General features: G+C 37.6%; 1 protein-coding gene across 1 annotated transcript in view; it reads left to right on the top strand.

Moving 5' to 3' along the window:
• INTS8 (integrator complex subunit 8) overlaps positions 1-14,350 on the top strand; it is a 23,464-nt gene continuing 9,114 nt past the window's right edge. Inside the window, exons 1-16 of the mRNA XM_048075196.2 lie at positions 1-213; positions 1,296-1,470; positions 4,002-4,142; positions 4,572-4,643; positions 5,817-5,868; positions 6,769-6,951; positions 7,459-7,566; positions 8,266-8,421; positions 8,560-8,660; positions 9,318-9,459; positions 10,596-10,666; positions 10,802-10,977; positions 11,475-11,608; positions 12,252-12,362; positions 13,021-13,222; positions 13,803-13,924. Coding sequence (XP_047931153.1) covers positions 84-213; positions 1,296-1,470; positions 4,002-4,142; positions 4,572-4,643; positions 5,817-5,868; positions 6,769-6,951; positions 7,459-7,566; positions 8,266-8,421; positions 8,560-8,660; positions 9,318-9,459; positions 10,596-10,666; positions 10,802-10,977; positions 11,475-11,608; positions 12,252-12,362; positions 13,021-13,222; positions 13,803-13,924 — 2,076 coding nt within the window. The 5' untranslated portion in view covers positions 1-83. The remainder of the gene's footprint in view (positions 214-1,295; positions 1,471-4,001; positions 4,143-4,571; positions 4,644-5,816; positions 5,869-6,768; positions 6,952-7,458; positions 7,567-8,265; positions 8,422-8,559; positions 8,661-9,317; positions 9,460-10,595; positions 10,667-10,801; positions 10,978-11,474; positions 11,609-12,251; positions 12,363-13,020; positions 13,223-13,802; positions 13,925-14,350) is intronic.

Below are 14,350 nucleotides of genomic sequence, written 5' to 3' on the forward strand. Positions count from 1 at the left end.
CGGCGGCCATCTTGCAGGCGCAGCCGCCTTGGCGGAGGCAGGCAGCGGGTCGCGGGGCCCGGCCGCGGGGCAGCGCCGCCGCCATGAGCGCCGAGGCGGCCGACCGGGAGGCGGCCACGTCCAGCCGGCCCTGCACGCCGCCGCAGACCTCCTGGTTCGAGTTCCTGCTGGAGGAGCAGCTGCTGGAGCAGCACCTGCGGAAGCCCTCGCCCGGTGCGTGGCTGGAGGGGGGAGGCACAGGGAGGGGGGCGGCACAGGGACGGGGGCTTGGCGTCTGTTTCACCCTCCTTTTCCTACCTGGTGGTTTCACTGTCCTGTCCTCGCCGTGATTTCGTTTTGCGTTTGTAAGTTACGGAGATGTGACAAGGAGGTTGTTGTTGTTGTTGTTGTTTTTAATGGGGAGTGCTGTTGGGAAAAATGAGTGCTGTTTGCAGCCGGGTTTCCCCAGTTAAGGCTTGCTAGCATAAAGAGCTACAGCCCTCCTACGGGTTCCGTGCTGGAGTTGCTTTGCTTCGGACTGGGATGAATAAAAAGCTGTATAGACTGGTCTATTATAAAAACTATTTTATATATATATATATATAGTAGCTGATCTTTTGAAGATCAGAGAGAGAAATCATTTTTTTTTTCAGAGCCTGAATTCTCCAAACAGCTGGAGGAGACAGGAAACCCACCAGTGACAGCACTGCTTTTACAAAAAAGTAGATTTAAGCACGATCAGGCTATATCTTCTGGGCTGAGATCTTATGTTGCTATTTTCCAAAAAAAAATTGTTGATGAATGATTTGTCTTCAGTTCTTCAGAACAGCCCAGAGGTACTGGAGAGACTGTCAGATTGTAAGGGAGAGACGTTGCAGCTTTCATATCTCTTAAGAATCATACATTTTTTTTCTTCTAAATGTACATAGAAGTAACAGAAGATGCTCATAAATACATTTAAAGTACAGAAAAGAAGTGTAAGCAGGCATGTATTTTTACAACAGCTAAGTGATTTAAATGGACAGCAGTTATTTTCTGCAGATACAAGTACTAAAACTTTATTATTAAAAATTGGGAAAATAAATGGAAGTGTAAGAATGCAGTTATTGTGGTCAAATAAACTTCAAGGCTAAATAAAGAGAAGTTAATCTGATTTGATTCAGCATAAACAAAACACCCCTTGGGATTAGAACCTGTCAGGTGACAATGTTGTCGGTATAAATGATAAGGAGATAAGGTATTCCTGATCATGGCTGCAACAAGAAATGAATTTCTGGGCTTACGTGGAATTTGAAGAGAAGTTGTGTTTTCTGCAGATCCACCGCCTGTACAGCTGATCGTCCAGTTCTTGGAACAAGCTTCCAAACCATCAGTGAATGAACAGAACCAAGTCCAGCCACCACCTGATAACAAAAGAAACCGCATTTTAAAACTTCTTGCTCTTAAAGTTGCTGCTCACCTGAAGTGGGATTTGGATGTATTAGAGAAAAGGTATGGTCTGTACATCCTCATACTGAATTTACTAAACTTAGAATCATAGAATCATTTACCTTCAGTACTACCAAGTCCAACCATCAACCTGATCTACTTGTGGCTTAATTTCTTCATTTTAACAAATTGAAACTTCTCTTGCTTGCTATTAGGGCAGTAACTTTCTTAGATTAAGAGGAGTCTTGGGTCTGCCAGCTGAAATCAAATTCTGTTTCATCTGCAGGTTAGACGTAAGCAGATCGATGCTGTTAATAATTTAAAGATAAAGTGCTTACGTGCAAGCATGCTGTTCTAAGATGTCCAAATGTCTACTGTGTAAAGACAAGTTTTAGGTTATTCTTTCTAGAGTGACAAAAACAGCTGAAGTTTCCCCATTCTGAAATGCATTAAGTTGGAGCTCTTGCTCCAGCTTTATAGTTGTAAAGCACTCCATAGATCTGTGAACTAGATCACTGAACTGGCTGTGGTTGAAATGGGCAATAGACAAACTCCTCCTCCTCCTGCCAATAATTTCAGCTACTGAATGGTCTTGCAAGGCCTGGAACTATTTGCTTTGGCATTGCTAAGCATTATGGAATTACACTTAGCGGGCAAGACTTATTCTTCACTTCTTCAGCGTATGTTAAAGTTGCAAGCACCTTGAAAGAAGAAAGTTCTTTGCTAGATAAAAGTTAAGTTGACTCGGTTTGTTTAATTTTTTGGGATGTGTTTTTAAATTGTATTTTACTGTCTTATTTCTTTGGAGTTAATCTGAAAATTACATGTTCTTTGTCATGTGTTAGAGAAATTCACTAATCTCAGAAGTATTTTGAAAGCTCTTCCTTCAAAGTAGTGGTGGGTTTTGTCTCTCCAGCTTTTATTTGTACTTCTTAATATATGAAGATCGTAATGTTTTGTTTTGTTTTTAGTAGTGTGCTATCGTGAGTGGTAAAAGGACTTGGAATGAGATGTCCTTGATTTTTACTTATGAAGTTCTTCGCCTTTTTTCCCATAATATCTGTTCTTATATTTATCTGCCTTAGTGGAGTGTTGTGAGGCTGGATTACTGCGTCCTTAAGTACCTTTGCAAGGTGCTGCGCAACTGTAGAGAATAAGCTTAAACCTTTATTGTGGTTAGTTATGAAAATATTGTACAGAAAGAACTATCTGGTATACAGTAGGGGGCTTTATACATATTTTAGCTTTGAAAGCAGATGTGTATGAGTATGTACGAGAGGGCATTTTTAAGGCTGCCTCTGTTCTTGCAGGAGGAACTTCTACTGACATTTATTTGTGGCATGCTTTCTGCCAGTTAGTAGTACCTCTTGTTTTCAAAATACGGGTATAATCCTGATCGAAAAATCAGCCTTCCCGTTTGACAATATTAGGCTGATTCTGGGATTCAGTACAGAACTGTTTTGTTTTTCTGAGAAATAATCTGAAGTCATTTCAATTTCTAATTCATCATCTCTCTATATGTTAGGAAGAGTTCTCGCTCTGTGAGCTCACAAAGCCTCAGATTGTTCTCAGTTAAGAACTATGCTCTTTGTTTTTTAACTGACAATACCCAAAGGTTTAGTCAGGGTAGTTTAAAAAAGAATCACAGCTTTTTCTAAGACTTCTGCTGTTGCCAACTCAAACAAGATTCCTGGACCTGCCATTAGTAAAAACCAGTGTGTGTTAGTTTAAAAATCATAGCATGGTCACAGACGTGGAGTCTAATGGAACACAAGACCTACAACTTATTAACCAAGGATTCTGGCTTCAGTTGCTACAAGTGTAGTTTCAACTGGTTATTTTCAATGCTGGTTGCAAAAAATGCAACCTTGTGAAAAGGTTCAAGGTACTTTGGCAGTAGCAGATCACTGCTAATTTCAACCAATGTCTAAATTAGCAATATTGTTTCAGTTGTGTTAAATTACACCTCAAAAGCTTGGAGTGATGCAATCCAGCCTGCATGCCTTCCCATTTTATCAGGGAAGGCTCTGTCCCGCCTCATGTATGTATGGTGTTATGTACTACAGCTTACAGTGGAACTACAGTGTTCTATTCCAGTTCTTACTCTTAACACAGTTTGGTAGCAGATGATGTCTCAAAAAGGGAGCTAAGACATGATAGCACAGATAAATGTCTCTTTTACATGAGTGAAGTTCCACTTGAAATGGAAATATGGAAATGAAAATTGCTTATCTTCTGGATGTATGATCTGGGACTAATTTGAAAAGAGTTTCTCGCTATTTGGGACCTGTTGCTGTAAATGAATTATTTTGGGGATGTGTCTGAGCAGACTAATGCAGTGTGCATAGAAGTAGATAGCTCTGTCAGGACAACCTTCTACAAGCTTGACTTAGTTACTAATACAGGTTGCTGCTTTACATACTGATCTAGAACGTCATCTGATACAGAGCATTTCATTATGCTAAGTAGACGTGCTAACCATGCTGCCATGCTTTGTTAACTAATAATATAGTACCGAGTAGTAGTGTGTATTATTTAAACATTCCAGAAGTAGAATTGCTGTATGAAGTACCTAATTCTCTTCTTTTTGACAGCTTATCTGTTCCCGTGTTGAACATGCTCCTGAATGAGCTTCTGTGTATCAGCAAGGTTCCCCCAGGGACTAAGCACGTGGATGTAGACCTGTCCAGCATACCCCCAACCACTGCAATGGCCATACTGCTCTACAACAGATGGTAAACTACTTTTAAGGCAATAATCTTAAAATCATGATAGAAGTAAACACTGTTTTCTTCTTTCTATGTACCTGTATGTAGAATGAGAAAGAATTGTAAAGTGATACTACTGTTGTGGTCTGTAAATGGCTTGTAGTGAGGAGCTAAGTCTGAAAAGCGATTTTAAAGCTGGGTTTGTTTCCTAACAAAATGGTAAAGGGAGTAGTTTGAAGTGCCATCTCATAAAGGTAAAAATAAAAATGTTATTGCCGTTTAGCTTTTTGTGGGCTTAAGAACACTTCTGAAATAGTAGATGTGCTCTTAAGTAGAGGATGTAGTGTAATGGTTTAAAGTATCTGAAATAATAATCTGATATTTTTAAGAGGCATGTCATCTTATTACACTTCTGAAGCTAATGCCGTTCTTTGCCTAATTTTCTCCCCCCCGTAGGGCAATAAGGACCATTGTTAAGAGTAGTTTTCCTGTGAAGCAAGTGAAACCTGGTCCACCTCAACTGAATGTGTAAGTTACCAGCATGATTCATTTGAACTTTGTGTATTTTGTAATCAGAAATAGAATCTATAATTGAATTAAATCATCTTAATATACAATTGCTTAAAATGGTTAGCTCTAACATGGAAAACTTAACTTTATTTCAAGTATATTCTTATTTTCCTGTCATGCATGCTCAATGTATCTGTATGTCTGTGGTTCTGCTTTTTTATTGTGTTATGATCTGTGACTTTGTAGTGGCATGAAAAATAGTAGAAGAAAGTGAGATGGCAATTTCTCTGTGCAAAAAGCTTATTCTCTAGTTTAAACAGAATATATTTTTTGCACCCTGTTTTAGCTTACACGGGCTTGATTAATGCTGTTTTGTTATAACTATTTACAACATTATAGATAACCTGAGAAATAATGAAATATTTTTGATGATTAGACAATTCTTTGTAATCTAAAGTCAGCATTGAATTTTCATTCCACAAATTGCGTGGCTTTAGTTACAACCTGTCCTTAGATTTGACTTTTGTATTATGCATTTCTCAGATAAAGTTGAGAGTATCTCAAGAGAGTGGTAATTTTCAAGTGTTTTATGTTAATTTTGTACTCTAGTATTAGATGCATAATATTCTGGCTTGTATGAGAGAGTCTGATAAGTGTTGATTAGAAACCCTACTAGTATTTCTACTAGAAATCTTGTACTGTCCTATCTGTATCTGGGTCTGATCCTGAACCAGAAGATTCTATATGGGGAAATAGTTTAAAAATACTTCTAATTTTTACATAATCATGCAAACCCTGCTCCTGCCCCTCACATATGCTTGTGAAGGTTTTAGCAGTGAAGCTTAAAGAGACTTGAGGCTGTTGAAGCTGTTTGCTTCATGATGATTTTGCTGATATTAACGATCTGATTTAAAAAGAAAACAACAAACAAATACACAAGGAAATGAAAACTGAAACTTTCATTTTATTAAATCATATTCTTATCTTAAACTCTTCATTGTATCTTTTAATTACATAATGTTGTATTTCAGAGAGATAGCTAAGAATGTTTGGTGGTCCAGCATAATGATGTTAAAAACATACGTAAGCAAAACTTTTTTGGAATTAATTGTTGTGGTGTAGAGCATGAAGTAAAACAATAGGATGGCTTGCTTTATAATTAAGGTGTTGACCACATCTCTGTTTTTTCAGGATGAACCAGATGCAGCAAGAAAAGGAACTAACTGAAAATATTTTGAAAGTGGTGAGATTTTTTCCACCTCTAATTTTTGCTTGAATCTACATGTAAATATGAATGGACAGGAGATAAACAATTGCATCACAATTTTGTTGGATTTGGTACATTTATATTATATTAGCCACTTCTAGCATTTTCAGAAGTTTTGCTGGGTTTTGGACAGTGTTGTAGCGGATTTAGTATGGAATTTGTTTTGTGAGATTGAAGTGTTCTATAAAATCAGTGTGTGGTTAGTAAGACCATACTGTGCTTGAGGTGTAAAATCATACGGCAGCAAAATATAATGCTTGGTGGTTTTTTTAAGAGGATTTAGTAGGTACATTTTCGGTATGTTGCTTTCAACAGAATGCTAGGTGTGCTTAAAGTGTTTTCCTTTGAGACAAGCAAGAAAGAAGAAAAGTAAACCCTCTATTTCAGAAGTAGCCTAGCTCCTTTCCCTACTCTTGTACTTAGAATAAGTTAAAGGCTTTGCATTTATACTTTTTTATTTTTTTTCAAATAAGTGAATGTAAATGATGTCTGTTTCACCAATTCATCATAAATTCTGGAAAAATCTTGCTATTCAAAGAGAAGCTGCTTTTAGTTCAGCTGTGAAGTAATAGCTGAGAATTTACAGTTCAGCTGTTGGATAACTTAATGCTCCAGACGTGGATAAACAGCCATAGGTGAAACTGGGAGAAAAATGTTTTGTTTCTGTTGGAAGTAAGGGTCTGATCCTGTTGCTCTAAGTACCTGAAATTTCGTTATTGTACAAGAAATACAGGAGCAGACAAGTGTATTAAGGAAATGTTCTTTGCTACCACTTTACTATGCTGTTAAATTTCTAGGATTAATTTAAGCCCAAAGCTAAGCTTTAAAAACCATGATTTTTCTTTTTTTTTTTTTAATGCATTTGAACTGTTACAGTTGAAGGAGCAGGCTGCTGATTCCATCCTGGTGCTAGAAGGAGCACTTAAACTGAATAAAGATCTCTATGTCCACACGATAAGAACTCTGGATTTACTAGCCATGGAGCCTGGTATGGTGAATGGAGAAACAGAGAGTTCCACAGCTGGACTGAAAATCAGTGCGGAGGAGATACAGTGCCAGGTACTTTATGTTCTAGACTAAAGCTTTCAATTTATTTCTGTTTCTTTAGACAAAACGTAGCATGATATTTTGAAATAAACTGCACTATTTTTCTACTGATATTTCTTGCGTTCTTTCTTCAATGCAATAAAATGTTATTGAGTTCATTTTTATGCTATTAAAACTTCTTTCAACGTTGTAAATATTATCGCTCACAAACCCTCACTTTTTCCTAGTCTGGAGTAAACTGTTGTATGACAAGGACTGCTTATTGCACTCTTCTTACTATTCTGTGGAAATTATTCTGTAATTTTCTGAATGCCTCTGCAGAATTACTTACACTGAGATCACAGTTACAAAGGAAACAATTGAAGTATGTGGGGAAAGATACACAGCGTGTGTCAATACACTAGATAAAACTGGGAATAGTTTAAATATATTTAAAAACTGAGCTGAAATACTTAATGTTGACTTGAAATGTTATATAAATTTCCAACATAATATGTCTTATATCAATGCTGTTTACAGGTTTGCTATGACTTGGGTGCAATCTACTTTCAACAAGGAGCTACGAATGCAGCTCTCCATGAAAACGCTAAAGAGAAGTTTTTCAAAACAAGGGAGTTGATTGCAAGGGTAATGAGTGTTTTATTATAGTTTATGTTCAGCTCTCCTAAAGAAAAAGGAAGTAAATCACTGCTTCCTTCTTCAGCAGTGTAAAGCTTATGGTATACATAATTTTTTTAAAGAAACTTTATGGCATTTTGGCAACAACTTCTGTTGCTTTGTTTTACGTTGGGTCTTGTTCAAAACTATATTGATCCGGTGTGATGTATTATTGTTTTATTCTGTTGTGTATTGAATATTTGGTTATACAACTAGCATTGATGCAAGAGTACCATCTCCAGTGTTAATATTAACTTGGCTAAGCAGTACAATCCATGCCCACTGTGCTATTCTGATAGCGCTGCTGTGTTTCTGAGGAAGGTAATCATACAGCATTTCCTATTCATGTTTATCCGATGTTCTGTTGGAAATGAGATCTCTCTGTTCTGACTTTCTACGAAAGATAACGTTTTCACTTACAGTTAAGATATGCTTACTTTTTCATTTTGCTTCACGTTTATATTTCTGAAACTGCAAACCCCAAATTTTCGTTTAAAAAGACAAAGCATGGTGCAAGCTGCAAAAAGGACAAAAACATAAGTGTGTACACACACATTCTTCTACTGTTTTGTTATTAGGAGAAACTGTGAGTCTCCATTTGTGATTCAGAATTAAGCTCATGTTTCATAAGACTTGATCACTCAGACTGAATCGACTCTTACTTTTCAGATTGGTTCATCGTCGCTTCATTGTACCATAGATGAAGGACGGTTGGCTGGGTACTGTCAAGCTTGCGGAGTTCTTACCTCATCTGATGACGATGCATCTCAACAGGCAACTCCTTACAATCAAATCGATAGCTGTTTGAAAACTGGCAACTATCAGGTATTGCGCTTAATTAAAGCCTGCTTCTAGTGGAGTTCTTCTCTTTTTGTTGTTATGTGCTGATGATTCCATCTAATCTGTTACCTTTAACTATTGAATTATCCATTGATGATTCATTCCAATGTGTTTGTGTTGTAGGACTTGGTGAAGATATTCCTTGAAGATAATCTAGCCCTCAGTTTACCTGTTCAGTTGAGGCAATCGGTGCAAAGAGAACTGTTCCAAAATGCTCTACAAGGGTGAGATGCTAAATAATGGTCTGTTCAATGTGGTTGAGAAGACGAGTTATGGTTTTCAAGTATACAAAATCTTTTAAAAACAAATTATATATATACACACACATTTTTAAATTTTTGACTAAGTAAATGCCTCTACAGAGGTCTTCTAAAACTTGAAGTCAAAGCCAATCAGGCTGCTGTACTAAGCAGTGATATTTTAGGAGATGTGTACTTTGTTTGGGAACTTTGGGAGCGTAGTTACCTGTGATTAGGAGCTTTGTGCGCTGCTGAACCAGCCCAGTTTGTGTATCCTGAGATGCGTAAATATGCCTGAAGTTGTCTTGGCTGTCAGCAATGTGTGCGGAACGCTTACCAAGAGGAGATGTACCTGTGTGTTGGTCACACTGCTCTAGCTGGAGTCCCAGTGGTGCTCAGGCTGAAGCGAAAATGAAGCTTGTGTTTGGAACAAAGCTGTAAGCCAGGAGGGAATTTTCTTTCAAAAAAACTGAGATCTTGGGTGAACTTAGGTAGATCCTGAGTAAATTTTTTTTAGAGTGCAGTCATGGACAGAGGTATGTGCTCCAGACTTGTCTTGGGGTCTGACCCGTGGAGTTTTGACTGGATACCAGCTGCATTTGTCAGACAAGTTCTGTGATCTTGGGTTTTGTGTTCATGCAGGAACGATGCTCTGGATGAAGTTTGTTTCAAAATTTGTGTGTGCAACACCGTCCGTGATATATTGCAGGGTGAAATAATTGATGTTCAGTTTTGTCTGCTGTTCCTGAAACCCAACAAAGAGAAAATAGACTTCCTCCTGGAGGTAAGAAATTACTACCTGAAACCAGGTGGAGAGACCGTATTTAAGGAGGTATCTCTTTCCCCCAGTGAACTGTGTAACTGTTGCAAGTAATGCTTGTGTTTCAGAGACAGAAAAATACCTTGTAAGGTAACTTCTCAAACTTTATTCAACTTATTTGCAGGCAGCACAAATACACTATATATAATCAGCCTTGCATCTATGTTGCTAGTTTATCTGTTGGGGAGGAACCCCTGTTGACTTACTGCTTCAGCTGGGTTTTGAAATCGCTGGGTTTCCTGACCTCATTAAAATATATAGTGATTTTACTGAACATCTCTTTTTGAGGAACAAAGAAACATTCTGCAAGACAGAGAGAGAGATACTGGAAAAAAGTATTTGTGAAAGAGGACCTCTCTTGCCAGCTTTGTTGTAAAAACTAGCAAGTCATGAAACTATCCTGATGTTCTGTATATGTGAGACTTAAACTATTGCTCGCAGTGAAGCTTTCTGGAAGTCATTGCTCAGACTGAACTTACTCCTTTTGTTGCTGTGCTGTTAGTTTCATCTTCTGCTTAATTTGAGTCTTGTCTTTTGCGCGTCAGTTGCAGCTGTTCTCTTCAAGTATGTGGCTAGAAGTGACTGATAATACTCTGAAATACAGAGCCAGCAAAAGCTGTTCCATCAACTGGTCATATTGAGCATATTTCTCAAAAAGAAAAAAAAATCATGTAAGCTGGCAATTAAAGATAACTAAATGGTTGAATTTAAACTAATGCATTTTTTCAAGTTAATCCTAGTGGATCTTATGGTTTTGCACTCCGAAATTTTAGTTCATTTTTAAAGTCGTGCAAAAGGTCTTTATGTTCTTAATTATCTTTTGACTGACTCATACCATGGCATTCAGTGTCAGCACACCTAAATATCAGGAACTGAATTGGAAAAAAAAGTAGATTGTGTCAAGGAAGATCAGTTGTCTGAAAAAGCTTCTTGTGTACAGAGAGAAAGCAATTTTGATCCATCTGATAGCGCAGTATTTACCTGATAACTGTCTTGCCTCCCTTGAGACAGAGGGCTACTAATTGGTAATTGTGAATCAGCAAACTGATTTCTAAGATTTCTAAGCTCTGGCTCAGTTGTTACTGCTTACTTTTCCCCAGGTTTGTTCAAGATCAATAAACTTGGAAAATGCTTCTGAATCTTTGAAGAGAAAAATGGCATCATTTCTCAAGTATGTGCTGGTTTTGATATCCTGAATTTGCATCTTGTAAGCAATGTAATGCAGCATAATAAACGCTTTTGAGAACCTGTAACTGGAAAAATGAACAACTTCCTCCTTCTGATTATTAACTTTTTTTTTATTTAGAAACTTGTGTTTGGGTTTGGAAGATCTTCAGCTTGTCTTCATGATTTCATCTCATGATCTGTTCATAAAACTTCTGAAAGATGATGAACGGAAACTGCTCATTGATGAAATGCGGAAGAGATCTCCTAGGATCAACCTGTGCACAAAACCTGTGACTTCTTTTTATGATATTCCAGGTAATATTCGGTGTTTCATTAATTTATATCTGTGCAGTTACACAGTAACCTCAGGCATGAAAATAGGTGTAGATCTGTTTTCTAGTTTAGAGTAAATGGTTTTTAGAGCAAATACTTCCTACTTTTAGTCAGTGAATGTCCTGCTTATTCAAGAGCTTTGTTCTTTTGCTTGTACTTCACTTGTACCTCAAATGAGTATATGCTAAAATAAGTGTGTGCTAGTAGACCAAGCGAGAGAGAGGTGTGGCACTTGGTTTGAACTGAATCTGACTAGCAGCCCTTCCCAGGAAGGGTGTATTCCTGCCTCTGCACTTACAGCAGCACTAATGTTTGTGTGACTGGTGGGCAGTACCAGGAATAAAGAGGCCTTTAAAAGCATTGGTGTATCTTCTGTTCTTCATATGTTGTTTAAAATGTCATTTACTAAATAATTGTAAGGCTCTACGTTAAGAAGGAATGCCCTGGAGACATCTTTTTGTTGTTGTTGTTGTTCCTAGCTTCAGCAAGTGTCAATATTGGCCAGCTTGAACATCAGCTCATATTGTCAGTAGATCCTTGGAGGATTCGCCAGATCTTAATTGAATTGCATGGTATGACTTCAGAACGCCAATTCTGGACAGTCTCAAATAAGGTAATTTATTTCATGTTGTCATATGACAGACTAAGTCTAGGACTGGTCAGGTATCATATCACAGTGAACAGTAAACATTTTGCTGTAGATGCTCAATATTTTTTTTCAATTTTCTCTCTGCACAGTCTTGGTGTAATAGTAATGATATATATCTAAACTCATATTTTGAATGAAAAAGGTGTAACCTTCATGTTAAACTGACTGTATCACAAATTTGCCTTGTGAAAAAGTAAACTTCTGTCATTTTTGCTTTCAGTGCTCTGACCAGTTATCAATGTTATTTTAGTTTAAATTCCTGTCAGGGAATGTAGCTGTTTAACTGTAGCTGAGAACAAGAGAGGGAGTACTTTTTTTCTTAGGTAAGAATTTCTTGTCTTTATGTTTTTTTTCCAAATTATTACATATTCACATATGAACAAATGAACCCATGAACATATGTGCGTATGAACAAAGTGGGTAGGCAACAATTTTTAATGTATTTCTGTATGTCTGAGCTATACATTACTGTTGATTAGAAGTAAACATTTCTGCAACTGATACTTAGAAATTAAGCATTTTTGACATCTGAGTTTTATTTTCAATGCTTAAGCAAAGATGTGAATTCTAAAACTCTGTGCAAATGTCTTGCATGTTTTTCTCTCAGTGGGAAGTACCAAATGTTTACGGCAATGTTATTTTAGGAATCAAAGATAACCTGACTAGGGACTTGGTCTACATCCTTATGGCAAAGGGATTACACTGCAGTGCAATCAAGGTGAGCAAGCCGTCTGAAGTTACTGGTGAGTTAGTTTGAACAACAATGAAAATACGGAAAGCCCTTTATGAGAAAAAGGACTGAAGAAATGGGAGGTGATAGAGATCTAGTAACAAGCTCTGTGTGTAATATAATAATTAAATGTCCCTGTCTCACGAAGTTCCACAGCAAGGGTAGTGGCATTCCGGTGAGTTGGGCTGGGAGATAATTTAGTTCATACAAAATCTTGTTTAGGATATACTAAATCATGTTGCACCTAAACCCAACATTGATTTGACACGATGATGTTCTTTTGGCTGTTTTACTTAAAGAATTTACTGGAATGCTCTTTTATTTGCCTTGTAATTGACTATACTATAGTTTGTTAAAACTACAGGGTAAAACCGAACTGTCTACGTAATATGCCTGTAGTTAAATTTTTTGGTATGTTTTCGCTTAAACGTCTTGTTTTGTTTGAAAAATTTGGAACTGTGGGAAGTATTAAACTAAATAGGAGTCCAAAGAACTCAAAAATGTATATGATTATTGTGAGTTTCTTAGGGAATGCTAACAATAATGGATGCAAAGGCTGCTTCAGCCAGGATTTTAGCTCTTAGACTTCTTTTTCCTCACGAATCCATTCAGAACCATTAACACATGTGTATCCTCTTCATTGCAGGATTTTGTCCATGCAAAGCAACTTTTTGCTGCTTGCTTGGAACTTGTGACAGAGTTTTCTCCAAAACTCCGTCAAGTCATGCTGAACGAAATGCTGCTCTTAGACATTTACACTCACGAAGCCGGACCTGGCATTAATGGAGAACGTCCTCCTTCTGATCTTATAAGCAGAGTCCGAGGATATTTGGAAATGAGAGTACCTGGTGAGTACGTTGCTGTTTTTCCTTAGACACCATAAAGCACAAAGAGAAGGAGAAAGCAGTAACTTTGTATTTAGATAAACCATTTCAGTATATATTTATATACTACATAGTATGTAGTATATGTAGTATATCTTCCAATATAGTATATTGGAAAAACAGTAGTGAAGTGTGATGTTGTTATTTGGTGAGTCTTTAGAAGTTCATTTAGCTTTTAGAAGTTGGAAATGAGAACAGTGACATCATGATGCTTACATACTGCTAAACATTGACAATTTCTGCTTGGTGCCACTTAAAGGGTTTGAACAGGATAAACATGTCTGCACTTTATCTGAAAAGTTTAATTAGTTATTGAAGTAGTCCACGTGGTTTCAGACTGAGGGAGCTGTGTAGTATTGTCGCTGTTGGAGGAAGTAGGTGTTGCTTCTAATTTTCAGAGGTGAAGTCTCTTATAGGGCTAAGCATCATTTTTTCTGTGATGGGACATACAAAACAAAAATGGTTAATCAAAGGGAACTGATTTTGCTTGATTTCATCTAATGCTGTTTTCCTCAAAAATAAAAAAGACCCTATTTCCTTCCAGATATTCCTCTTCGACAAGTTATAGCTGAAGAATGCGTTGCCTTCTTGTTAAACTGGCGTGAAAATGAGTATTTGACCATGCAAGTTCCGTTACCTCTGGTTCAAACTAATCCTTACGTAAAGGTAACAGCTGCTCAGTCTCAGAGCCTTGTCAGACGGTAACTGACTTTTTCTTGTTGAGGTCTCTCGTACTTGTGAAAGCAGGTACGTTTCTGCCACAAGTGTCACAATTTTATTGCTACAATGAGTAAAGTCTGGTAAAGAAGACAGAGCAAGGCTAAACAACAAATGTGTTTGACAGCTGGCAAAAGACTTGCGGGCTGTGCTGCAGAACAGATGAACCGAACTGCATTGTAGCCCTTGTCATCTGCCAGCTGAGGTTGGGTCCCTGAGCATCAGGCACGTGTGGTAACAAGCCCTGAGCTGGCTGCTGAAACCCTATAGTAGCCCTTGTGGGAAGGACTCGCCTCTCAGCTGGGATCCAGCCTAGCTTTATGTGGGAGATCTGAGAAGTGTAAAGATATCAGGCTTCGTGTCTGGTCGTCTTTC

This window comes from Anser cygnoides, chromosome 2 (genome assembly GCF_040182565.1).
Source record: "Anser cygnoides isolate HZ-2024a breed goose chromosome 2, Taihu_goose_T2T_genome, whole genome shotgun sequence".
Classification (NCBI taxonomy): Eukaryota; Metazoa; Chordata; class Aves; order Anseriformes; family Anatidae; genus Anser; species Anser cygnoides.